The following is a 12480-nucleotide window of genomic DNA, read 5'->3' on the forward strand; positions in this document are numbered from 1 at the left end:
TCTCTGTCCCCTCAAGGAGAGGAGGAGTGGGGCACCAGCAGACTGGGTGGCACTGGGTAACAGGGAGGGGAGCCCCCGCCCCTTTGGGTGCTCCCAGCCCCGCTGTCACCACAGACAGACGAGCGGTGTCCTCGGGCTGTCCCCACGCAGGGTGCCCACCCATGGAGGAGCCTGTTGTCCCCCACATGAAGATGTGGCGTCCCTCCATGGGCACCTCGGGGACCCCAGGTTGTCCCTCCTGTGGCCCTCAGAAGCTCTTGGATCGAACATGCACGAAGAGCGTGGCGGGGGACAGGGACGCCCCGTCCTTGGAGAGCAGGTGGATGTGGCGGTACCCTGGGGACACGCGGGGGCTCAGCGAGTGGCAGGGGCTGTCCCCGTCCCCGGAGGGCAGCAGGGTGGCACCTGCACCCACCTTGGCGCATGCTGGGCAGGGGCAGCGTGAACTGCCCCACGAAGTCGTTGCAGGAGGTGCTGTCGTAGTCCTCCACCACGAAGCGCACCAGGGCCAGCTCGGGCACCCGCACCTGGAACCGCAGCGTCTCCTCCCAGCGCGGGTTGAAACCTGCGGCACCGGCGCGGGGGGGGGGGGTGTGGGTGGGTGTGGCCACCGGGGCTACCGGGGCCACCCAGTGCCCCACAGGGACCAGCAGGACCCCCGGGCACTGCCCCTGCCTCGGCTGAGCTGCCATCCTGCACTGGGGGATGTGGGGACTGGGGGTGATGCTGGGGCCACAGTGGGGTGTACTGGGGAAAAGGGGGTCATACTGGTACTGGACTGGGCTATACTGGGAGAATGGGGGTTGTACAGTGACTGTGGTGGAGTATACTGAAGGGATGGGATCATACTGGGACTCTGATGGGATATACTGGGGGAATGGAGGTTATACTGGAGCTGAGCTGGACCATACTGGGAGAATGGAGGTAACACTGGGGCCGTGGTGGGGTGCACTGGGGAGAATGGGGGTCATACTGGGAAGAATGGGCATCACACTGGGCTTGGGCTGGGTGTACTGGAGACCGTAAGGGAGCAGCACTGGGAGAACTGGAACATGATGGACCCTGCCACAGGTGGGAATCTGGCTGTGCTGGGGAGGGGACAATTGTGGTGTGTGGAGGGCACTGGGATGTCCTGGGCACTGGTTCAACTGGCAGTGAGTGGCAACTGTCCCAAGGCACTGTCCCTCACAGGGATTAGGGTGCCCCTGGCATCAAGGTGTCCCTGGATCAGGGTGCCCTGGGTTGTTCCCAGGTGTCCTGAGGGACACTGGGTGTCCTGGAGCATCCCTGGAGATAGGGTTCCCTGGGGTGTCTGCAGGGATTAGGGTGCTCCAAGGGACCCTGGGGACCCAGCTGTCCTTGGATTCGGGCAGTAATAGGGCTGTGAGAGGTAATAGGTAATTGGATGTCCCTGGGGGTTGGGTGCCCTGGAGTGTCCCCATGGTGCCCAGGGGTGTCCCTGGGCGTGCCCAGGTGCCAGCACTCACCGTTGTTGAGCTTGTGGTGGGTTTGTTGCTTGGCGCAGTCGGCTGGGATCCCATGGATCTCCACGCGCACGAAGGGATCCACGATGGAGCTGCCCTTGTCCCTGTTCAGCTTGGGCAGCTGCTGTGCTGTGATCACCTGTGGCACAGGGGACCAGGGCACAGGGACCATGAGGGGCCCGGGAGATGTGGGTGTGGGGAAAAGACTGGTGTCCCCAGGAGAAGGGACGTGGGTGGCACTTGGCTGGGGCTGGGGACACGGTGAAAGGAGGGAGGTGGCTGATGCCACCCAGTGGCTGACACCAGCTGGATTTGGGGACAGGCTTGCTGTCACCCAGGAGAAGCGTCATGCGTGGCAGAGTCAGGAGTGTGGATGGGATGAGGAGGAGGGAGGTGGCTGGTACCATCCAGGAGAAGGGACATAGGTGGCACATGGCTGGGGACAAGGTGGTGTCCCCAGAAGGGAGCAAATGGCACCGAGCCAGGAGTGGGGATGGGGTGAAGAGGAGGGAGGTGGTTGGTACCACACATGAGAAGGAACATGAGGGACATGTGGCTGGGTCCTCAGGAGAAGGGATGTGGGTGGCACTTGGCTGGGACTGGGGATGGAGTGGGGAGGAGGGAGGTGGCTGATACCAGCTGGATTTGGGGACAGGATTGGCATCACCTGGGAAAAGATGCAGGTGGCACCTGGCCAGGCATTGGAATGTCATGGGTGTGACCCATGGGTCAGCAGGGACATGGGTGGCACCCAGCCAGGCCTGGGGACAGGCTCGTGGGGTGTCCTCACCCTGATGTGCAGTGCCAGGCGGCGGGACCCCTCCCCGGGGGGGCTGCGCAGGCAGAGGGGCTTCAGGACGTAACCACAGCGCCCGTTGGGCAGGAAGCGCCCGGCGTTCAGGTCCATCTCGTAGCCCGGCGTCTGGAAGTTGAGCGCCACTGTGGGGACAGCGGGACGGGGTGTCAGGGGGGATGACGGCTCCAGGGGCAGGTGCCAGGTCGGGGGGCCTGGGGGTCTCACCCAGCTGGCAGCCAGCATTCCACATCTCCTGGGGGTTGTAGTTGGCAGAGTTCATCTTGAGCCCCAGCGGGTACACGCGGCTGAGCTGGCGGGCGTTGTACCGGACCAGCGCTGGGCCTGCGGGGGGACACGGCTCAGCGGGGCCGCTGCACCCTCGAGTGCTGCTGGGGGCCCCCAGCAGAGGGTGACGTGTGACCTCGAACCCAGACCCTGGGTTCAGACCCCAAACCTGGATCTTGACCTTGGACCCCTGACCCCAACTTCTGACCCTTGATCTGATCTTGGCCCCACACTTCGACTTTAGACCCCTGACCCCAGACCTTGACCATGGAACCCAGACCCTGACCCCAGATCTTGATCCTGATCCCTGGACCTCAGACTCCAAACCCAGACCCCCAACCCTGACCTAGACTTCTAGACTTCTAGATCCTTGACTCCAGACACTGACTCTGGCCCCACACACTGAGCCTGGACCCCAGACCCTGAACACTGACTCAGATCTTCAACTCAGGCCCTGACCTCAGATTCTGACCCTGACCCCCAGCCCTTGACCCCAGACCTCAGTGCCTGGACTCTGACCCAGACCTTACTCCCAGCCCCAGGCCCTGGAGCCAGATGCCACATCCTAAATCCTGATCCCAGACCTTGATCCTGGTCAGACCCAACCCTGGCCTCTGGCCCCAGGCAGGCCCTGCCAGCAGACCCCAGTCCCACCCATTTGGGGCAGCCTGGGTGAGGCCAGTGTGACCCTGAGCACTCATGGAGCCACCCTAGAGACAGAGCCCATCGCTCTCAGCCCTTCCTGCATCCCAGTGACTCAGGAGTATGGACCCACCCTGTCCCCATCTGGTGGCCCTCACCTGCCTCCTTGATGAGCTTCCGTGCCTTCCTCTCGCTGAAGGAGGACATCTGGCAGGGCTGGGGGTGGCGCAGGGCCTGGGCCAGCCCGGGGAAGGGGACAGCCTGGCAGTACACCACCAGTGCCGACAGCTCTGGGGACACCTGCGACGCGTCCTTGGCCTGCAGGAGCCACCGTGGCATCAGGGACAGCCTGGCCCTGGTGGCCACCTGCCAGTCTGAGTGTCTGCAGACCTCCCCTCCCCCACTTGTGCTGAGTGCTGAGACCCCCAAGGCCATGGAGACCCTGATGCAGTGGAGATCCCAAGGGGTGCAGATCCTGAGGCAGTGGAATGACAGACCAGGGGCTGATGGGGAACCCAAGCAGGTTGAGAACCTGAAGTCATGGAGAACCCAAGGGGATGGACAGCCCGAGATGTTACAGACCCCAAGATGAGGGAGACCCCAAAGTGCTGGAGAACCTGAAGTGATGGGCACCCCGAGATAATGGGATACTTGAGGCGACAGAGACCCCAAAGTGATGCCGACCCCAACAGGTCACTCTGGATGTGATGAAAGCCCAACATGATGGAGAACTCGAGGTGACAGAGAAATCAAAGTGTTGGAAACCCCAGACACAGGCCAGCCAGCCCAACAGGAAGAGGGAGGCACAGCTGAGGGGTCCCCGAGCTCTGTCCCCTCTTCCAGGCAGTGACAGCTGGTCTCTGCTCCCACAGCACCTGCCCTGTCAGCCCCCCCAGCTCCAGCCCATCACCCACCTGCAGAGGTTTGATCTCCTGCAGCGACTGCAGCGACTGAAAGAGGAGGGAGCAGGGCTGCAGAGGCCATGGCAGAGCTGGCAGTGCTCAGCTGGGACTGTGCCAGGATGCCATGGTCCCCTGGCACCACCAGGATGCTCTGATCCATCAGGACCACCAGGATGCCATGGTCCCCCAGAACCACATCCCTGGGGAAGTGTCTTACCCGCCGGGGGCTTCTCTCCTGCACCTTCTCCTCCTCTTCTTCCTCCTCCTCCTCTTCCTCCTCCTCGGGGTCCAGAAGGGAAGTGACACCCTGTGGCTCCTGCCACAGCTCTGGCAGCTTCTTGCCCTTCACCAAGATCTTTTCCTTCAGCTGCTACAGAAGGCAGGTTCGAGCTCAGGGTTTGGAGGGGACATGGGGACAGTGCAGTGGGCACACAGGTGGCCTTACCTCTGGTGAGGGGAGATCGTGGGGGTCCTGCCCCTGCAGGGGCTGTGTCAGCAGCCTGTCCCCCAGGATGGCCTTCATGTGCCGGGCCATGGTGGCCTGCTGCTCCAGCCCGCAGTGGTTCTCCAGGGACAGGATGACGGGGTAGGGGGATTTCTGGGCATGGGGACGGGCAGCCCTCAGCACCTGGCACCCTGCACCGGGCACCCCCCAGGGCTGCCACCCGCTCTCACCTCGAAGGCGGAGTCGCGGATGCTCTCGATGATGTCGCGGAAGAGGATTTTGGAGGTGAGTGTGTGGCCGTGGTAGACGACAGGCTCCCCGTCCGAGCCCTCCCAGCAGTCCAGCTCCACACAGCGGCACCCTGCCCTCAGCGCCCTGCCACCACAACGGCACCAGCTCAGTCCCTGTCACCCTGGAGCCACGAGACCTTCTGGGGCTCCACGGGACCGGGGACACGCACCTGACGTAGGCCTCGGTGCTGCTGGTGCCGCCAATCTGGTTGCGGGTCAGGTAGGTGTTGTGGGAGGAGGAGATGAAGTAGTGGCTCAGGGGCTGGCTCATGTCCTGGTGCACCTTGGTGTGCTCCTGGTTGAGGATGTCACCGGCGGCCGAGAGCAGGTACATCATGAAGCCGTCCAGCATCATCAGGTCCTGCCGCTTGGCTGTGGGACACGGTGGCAGGTGTCACAGAGGGTGCCATGGTGCTAGCAGGGTGGCACCCTGAGAACTCTCCCTGCTTGAAGGTCCCAGCAGTGCCATGCTCACCCCTGACCTGGCACTGTGGCACCAAGGGACATGTAGGTTCCCTCGAGTGTCCCATCTCCATCCTGATGTCACTCATCCTGCTGGTGCCACATTCACTCTGGACGTGGCATGGTGACACCCATGAAGTGTGGAGGTTCCCTGTCCCCACCCTGGTGCCCTCTGTCCTCCCAGTGCCATGTCACCCCAGACCTGGCACTGTGGCACTCAGGGGAGGTCCCCTTTGTGCCCCATCTCCCATCTGATGTCCTCCATCCTCCTAGTGCCACATCTGCCTTAAGGGTACTATTGTGACATGGAGGTCCTTCATCCCCACCATGATGTCCCCTGTCCTCCTAGTGCTGTGCTCACCCTGGACCTGCCATGGTGGGACCTGAGGAAGACAGAAGTCCCTCAGCAGTGTCACATTCATACCAGAGCTGGCATCACACCACCCATGAGACGTGCAAGTCCACCTGCTGCCCATCCCCACCTTCACATCCCCTGTGACGCGTCACATCCACCAGGTGCCAGCCAGGCCATGAGTTGGACGGCAGACACTGGCAATGGGCACCAGGACAGTAATAGAAGCCTTGGAGGACCCCAAACTGGTTTGGTGGGGGTGATGCCACCAATCAGAGCCCCATCCCTACATCCATGAGCTCCCGTGCCCACCACACCCCACACCTCACCGTACCCTTCTCGTTGAGCTCGTAGGTGCGGATGATGGAGCGGGCCTGGCGCAGGCTGGAGTCCTCGCCCTGATCCCTCAGGAAGTCCTGCAGCTCCTCGGCCGACAGGACCTGGTCCTCACCCGAGTAACGCCCAAAAAGCTCCTCCAGCTCCGGCCGCCGCAGCAGCCGCCGGCAGAACTCCTCCAGCTCCCGGCCCTCCAGCCGCTCGTTGCCCGAGTGGTCACACTCCTGGTGGGACAGCCCAGCCTCAGGGACTGTCCCCTCCCTGTGTGGACGGGGTACAGCCACCCCCTGCCTTGTTCTGCCTGTCCCCTGGAGCTGGCAGTGTGCGTGGGATGAGTTTGGGGGGCTCAGCTACTGTCCCCTCTGTTCCCCCAGCCAGAGCCCTCTGACCCCCTGCTCTGGGGTGGAACAGAGCAGAGCCCTGTGCCTCAGTTTCCCTAGGTGGAAAGGGGTGCCCAGAGGAACAGCTCTCCACGGGGGAGAAATGTCCCACCTTGGGGACACACAGAACAGTGGCTGGGACAGCTCAGTCCACCTCACCCCTCTCCACCATGTGCTCCTGGTGGGCCCCAACCATGGGTGGCTTTGGTGGGAGGAGTTTGCCAGTTCTCTGTGCTGGGGAAGGCAGAGAAGGAGCCAGCAATTCCCTCCCGGAGCCAGCAGCGGGCACAGCGGGCCGTGCAGCACAGGATGGGTACCTTGAAGAGCTTGGAGGCGTAGACATCGTCCATGTCGATGTTGAGCATCCTCAGCATGCTCTTCACCTCCCGGAAGGACATCTTGTTGTCCTTGTTCCTGTCTGCTCGCTGCAGGACCCCGTGGATCCAACTGCAGCGGGGTAAGGAAACCTCCCGGCGTCACCCGCAGCCGTCCCCACCCTGTCCCCAAGCCCCCAGAGCCCCCTCAAAGGATACTGGTCGAGCTTCTCCATCTGGCTCATGGCCTGCAGCCGCCCCATCAGCTTGGTGAGCCCCTGCACCCAGTGCCGGGCGTCCTCCTCGCCGCGGGCGGCCAGGTCGAGGTTCTTGCGGCGGCCCTTGAAGGCGAGGGTGAAGCAGTGGCGCTCGGGGAAGGCGGCCCCGTGCTTGCGCAGCCCCTCCGACTGGCGACCCTCGCGCACCCCCTCGATGTGCGCCACCGAGACTGTGGGGACACGCGCGGGGTGGGGAGGGACATGGACGTGCTCCCTCGGCGGGTCACCCACCCGCGAGCATCCTGCAAGACACCCTGGCTGCTGATGGACACCCCGCGCGTCCCCGCGGCGCCCCAGGGACGGGGCTCGGCTCCGGTCGGTGCCGCAGCCGGGCTTAGCCCGCTAATCCCAGGCGAGACAGCAGCCGCGGCCGCTGTCCCCGCGGGGATGGCGACGGGGACGCTGGCAGGGGATGGAGCCGCCGTGCAGCGGTGCCAGCTCCAGGCACCCATCCCACATGAGGGTGGAAAGAGCCGGGTGACGCCGGGGAGGGGGACAGAGTCTGGCCGGGATGGAGACGGGACCTTGTGCTGACCCCGGGGGTATGGGGAAGGGTGGGGGCTCTTGCAGCTCCGCACGGGGTGTACTGGGAGGCACTGGGAAGGGCTGGAAGGCTCTGGGAGCCACTGCGTGAAGGGGGTTGGAGTTCAGGTATTGGCGGGGGGGGGGGGGGGGGGCATGTTCTGGACTGGATTAATAGCTCAGGTGAGGGTCTGGACCCCAAGCTTGGGGTGCAGGATTGGGGTCTGGGTGCTGGGTGGGAGTCTGGGTCCTGGACTGGGGTCTGAGTGAGGGGGGATGTCTGGGTCCTGGCTGGGGATGAGGGTCCAGGTCACAGGTGGGGATCCAGCAGGGATCTGGGTCCCCGGGGGCATCTGGGTCACAAGTGGGGGTCTGGGGGGGGGCTGGGATTGTGGAGTTCCATGTCCTAGGGTTGGGTCCAGTTCTCACTGGGGGATTTGGGTCCTGGGCTGGGATCTGGGTCCTGGGTTGGGGTCTGTAACTCAGGTGGGGTCTGGGCTCTGAGTGGAAATCCAGGTCTTGGGTGGGGGTCTGGGAACTGGGCTGTGGCCAGGATCCAAGTGGGCTTCTGGGTGCTGGGAATGGATCTGGGTCCTGGGTGGGGGTCCAGGTCCTGGGGTAGGGTCTGGGTTCCAGGTGGGGGTCCTGGGTTGGGGTCTGGGTCTCACATGGATGTGTCCATGTCTGGATTCTCTGTGGGAATCCAGACTCAAGGTTGTGGACTAGGTCCTCAACTGGGACTGGGGTTCCAGGTGGGGGTCTGGGTAAGGGTCTGGGTCCTTGGTAGGGGTCTAGGGGTGGGTCTGGGGCACTGCCCAGCTCCTGGCCCTCCCTGCAGCTCATGGCAGTGCAGGATGAGTCTCGGTGTCCCCGAGCCCCATGGGACAGTCCCAGCACTCACAGCTCTGGGGGGAGCGGGCGCGCCGGAAGCGTCCCTCGAAGCAGACGGTGACCCCGTCCTCCTGCAGGCGGAACAGCCGCGCCCTGGAGCCCCCCTTGGCCTTCACCTTCCAGAGCAGGGACCCCTGGAGCATCCGCTGGACATCCTCATCCTCCGTCAGGCCTGCGGGGACAGCCCTGGGCTACCGGCGGCTCTGGGGGCTCTGGGGGCTCTAAGGGTGTAGTGGGGGCACAGGCTGGGGGGGGGATCAGAGCACATCTGGGTGCACATCTGTATCCGATGGGATGGCATGGGACAAATGGGACAGGACAGACGGGATGGGATGGGATGGGATGGGATGGGATGGGATAGGATAGGACAAGAATGGGTTGGAATGGGACAGACAGGACAAGCCACAGCCCTGGGCTCCTTTGGAGCACAGTGTGGCTGTTCAGGGGGGACAGGGCACAGCAGTGACACAGCCCAGCTCTAAATCCCAGCAAAGCTGCCCAGATCCTGCATGGAGAGTGCCAGGACGGTGCCAGCAGCAGAGCTCAGGCTGGAACAATGACAGGGTGGACTAGGGGGACTTGCAAGCCCACGCCTCAGCCAGGATTTTTCCATCTGTTCACGGAGTGGTTATTTCCTCCCTTTATTGTTTTGGCAGCCATTCCTAAGATCTCCAGTGGCCACATCCTGCTCTGCATGGAGATTCCACTCCTGGGCTGGGAAAGGGTGGTTTGGGGGCTCTGGAGACATCCTGAGCCACCATGGCCTCGGGGGTGCAGCCACCAGCTGCCAGCACCTCCTGCATGGTCACATCCTGCCCAGGGTGCAGGACAGAGGGCAGGTATGGGGACATGGCTGCACGAGCATGGAGTTGCAGGGATGTAGGAACACGTGGATACAGGTCCATGGGTACAGGGATGGACCTGTGGAGTGTCAGATCCGTGGGCACAGGGATGGACACATGGATGAAGGTCCATGGACACAGGGATGGACACATGGAATGTCAGGTCCGTGGGCACAGGTGTGTGGGTGCACAGACTCCGGGGTGCAGTGTGCACGTGGATGCACAGACACAAGGACATGGATGCATGGATATAGAGATGCAGGGATGTATGGATACATGGATCTGCTGATGCAAGGACAGAGGAACACACAGATATTCAGGTAGGTGCATGCACAGGCGCACGGATGCAAGGATGCATGGATGCAGGCACACATGGGTGCATGGACACAGCCGCTCGGTCACAGAGTCATGGGGGCACGTGGACACAGGGATGCACTGACAGAGACAAGGATGCAGGGATGCATGGATCCACAGGTGCATGGATGCACTGCTGCCAGGACACACGGACACGTGGGCACATGGGTGCACAACCATTGGGGTGCATGGACAGTCAGACACACGGACATGCATGGACAGGGGTGGGTGCTCCCAGACACAGCCAAGGGGATGCATGGACATACAGGTGCTGGGAGGTAGGGACAGATGGACACGGGGATGTGTGGATACAGAGGTACAGGGACACATGGACACATAGACACATGGATGCATGGATATAGAGGTACAGGGACAGATGGGTGCAAGGACACACAGCCACAGGGACACACGGACATGGACACACGGAGCTGCAGCAGCTCCAGGCACACGGCCCCGTGTCCAAAGCTGGGGGCACAAGGCCAGCTGTGCCCTTCCTGCTGCTCCCACTCCGGACCAGCCGCTCCAGGGACACACCCTGACCTTGCCGGGCACCCACTGCCCCTGCCTGGACTGGTGAGCCCCGTGTGCCCACTGTGCCATGGGCAGCACCCCTGCGTGGGGAAACAGAGGCAGGGTGTTGGGAAGGGTCCCAGGTAATGGGACCTGAGCCCTGGGGACAATAAATGCCCTGAGCAAGGGGGCTCCTGTCGCCTGTGATGTGGCCAAACCCCGACCCCACTGTCCCCCAACGGCTGGGGCTATGCACAGCGATTTTGGGGTGGCCCTGGGGACCTCTCCCATCCCGGGGGAGCCCTCCCTGCTGTGGGGGAACCCATCCACCTCGGGGAGCCTCCCTACCAGGGGGACCCTTCCGGCCCTGGGTACCCATCTCAGCCATGGGGGCCCCCACCCTGCCCTGGGGACCTATTCCCGTCACAAGGGTCCCCACCCACTTCGGGGACCCTCCCGGGCACGGAGATCCCTCCCGGACCCCTCTGGCCCAGCCCTGACGGAGTTTCTGCCCGGTTCCCCCCGAACTCACCCATTTTCTTCAGGGCTCTCCCGGGCCGGCGGGAGCCACCGGCACCTTCTGACGGGGCGCGGAGCTGCTCGGCGGCGGGACGCGCCTTCCTGCCGCAGATCATGACGCGGGACCCCCGGTACCGCCGGTACCGCCGGTACTCCCGGCGCTCCCGGGGCTCCGGTGCTCTTGGTGCTGCAGGTGCCCCGGTGCCCCGGGTGGTTCTGTTGCTCCCGGTACGCCCGGTGCCCCCGGCCGGTGTAACCGGGCTGGGCGGCGGCGGAGGTCGGGGCTGGGGCTGGACTGGGGCTGGGCGGCCGGGCCGTGACCGGGGCCGGCCGCGGGGAGGGACCGGGAGGAGCCACATCGCAGCCCGGGCGCTGTTAACCGTTTGTGCCGGCCCGGGGCGAGCGGGGCTGCCGGTGCTGACCGGGGCTGCTCGGGATGGGACCGAGCTACGCGGGGCCCGTTCTGCACCGCGGCTACCTCGGACCGGCAACGGACGGGGGCCCGACGTGCGCCCGGGTGTTCGTTCTGTGCAGAGGGTCCCGCTGTGTCCGAAGGGCCGGCCCGACCCGGGACAGACCGGGGGTCCCCACTGCCCCCCGCGGGTCCGCCTGCACCGGGCACCGGCCCCAGGACAGCACCGGGCACCGCCAGGGAGCCCCGCTCTGCCCGGGCCGGCGCCACCCTGGCAGCGCCACCGGGGACCCAGGGCACCCCCTCTGCATCGCACCGGGGGACTCGTCCTGCCGTGCCAGCCTGTCCCCAGCTCATGGGCTGCGTTTGAGTGTGAGCTCATGTGAGTGTGAGTGTGAGGGTGAGTGTGAGGGTGAGTGTGTGAGTGAGTCTGAGGGTGAGTGTGTGAATATGAGTGTGTGAGTGTGCAGCCATGCACACACAGACCCCAGGAGGGTTTAGGGTGGGAAAGACCCCCAGGATCACCAGGCCGTGCCTGCCCCTGCCTTGGCACCAGCCCAGAGCCCTGAGTGCCACATCCAACTGTTCTTGGGCACCTCCAGGGATGGGGACTCCACCTCATCCCTGGGCAGGTTCTTCCATGGCCTGACCACCCTTTCCACGGGGAAATTCCTGCTGATGTCCACCCTGAGCCTGGCCAGGCCCAGCCCGAGGCCGTTCCCTCTTGCTCTGTCCCTGGGTGCCGTGTTCCCCCAGCCACCACTGAGGGTGCTGGGGCAGGAAGGGTGGGTGACTGCTTCTTCCAAAAATCCAGAGCGTCCAGAGGAGCGGGGAGCCCATCCCATGCCTGGCTGGGCTGTGGGGACCAGGAGCTACAGGTCAGGAAGAGGAGGTGACTTTCCCCAGTGACAGGGCCACAGGGGTGCTGCCAGCCCCTGGGTGGGACAGCTCGGCATCCAGGGGTGAGAGCAGGGCAGACTGGAGCAACATCTGGGCAACATCTGGGCACCATGAGTGATACCTGACTATCCTGGGGTGACATCTGGGTACTTAGGGCAGCATCTGGCCACCCTGGGGGGTGTTGGAATATACTGAGGGAACACTGGGGCACCCATGGCAACATCTGGGCACTGTGGGTGATGTCTGTGTGTCCTGATCAACATCTGGGCACCCAGAGCAACCAATGGGGACTCCTGGGACAATCTCTGCTTATCCCAGAGCAACACCTGTACATGCAGGGAGACATCTGGGCAGCGCCTGAGCAGCCTGGGACAGTATTTTAGTGCTGTGGCTCAAGACTTGGGCAACTCCTGCAACATCTGGACAGCTGGGGACACACCTGTGCAGTCCCTGGGCTGTGTTTGGGGGGGATAAAGCTCTTCCTGAATACTTTGTGGACAGGGGGACACCAGAGTCACCCCAAAAATGCACTTGCAACTCACATAACCGGGCTCTTCTCCAAGT

The 12480-nt window shown here is 63.8% G+C and overlaps 1 protein-coding gene across 1 annotated transcript; it reads right to left on the reverse strand.

Annotated features, from left to right (window-relative positions):
- Positions 1–152: 152 nt before the first annotated feature.
- PLCD3 (phospholipase C delta 3) lies at positions 153–10963 on the reverse strand. The gene is given in 18 exon segments (XM_053964999.1): positions 153–336; positions 416–565; positions 1488–1623; positions 2275–2423; positions 2506–2622; positions 3366–3525; positions 4122–4157; positions 4327–4479; positions 4555–4707; positions 4785–4929; positions 5015–5216; positions 5993–6218; positions 6692–6821; positions 6908–7136; positions 8390–8551; positions 10618–10800; positions 10803–10888; positions 10890–10963. Coding segments are annotated over 18 exon segments (2580 nt in total). The 3' UTR covers positions 153–247.
- Between the last annotated feature and the right edge of the window lie 1517 nt (positions 10964–12480).

This window comes from Vidua chalybeata, chromosome 26, assembly GCF_026979565.1.
Source record: "Vidua chalybeata isolate OUT-0048 chromosome 26, bVidCha1 merged haplotype, whole genome shotgun sequence".
NCBI lineage: Eukaryota > Metazoa > Chordata > Aves > Passeriformes > Viduidae > Vidua > Vidua chalybeata.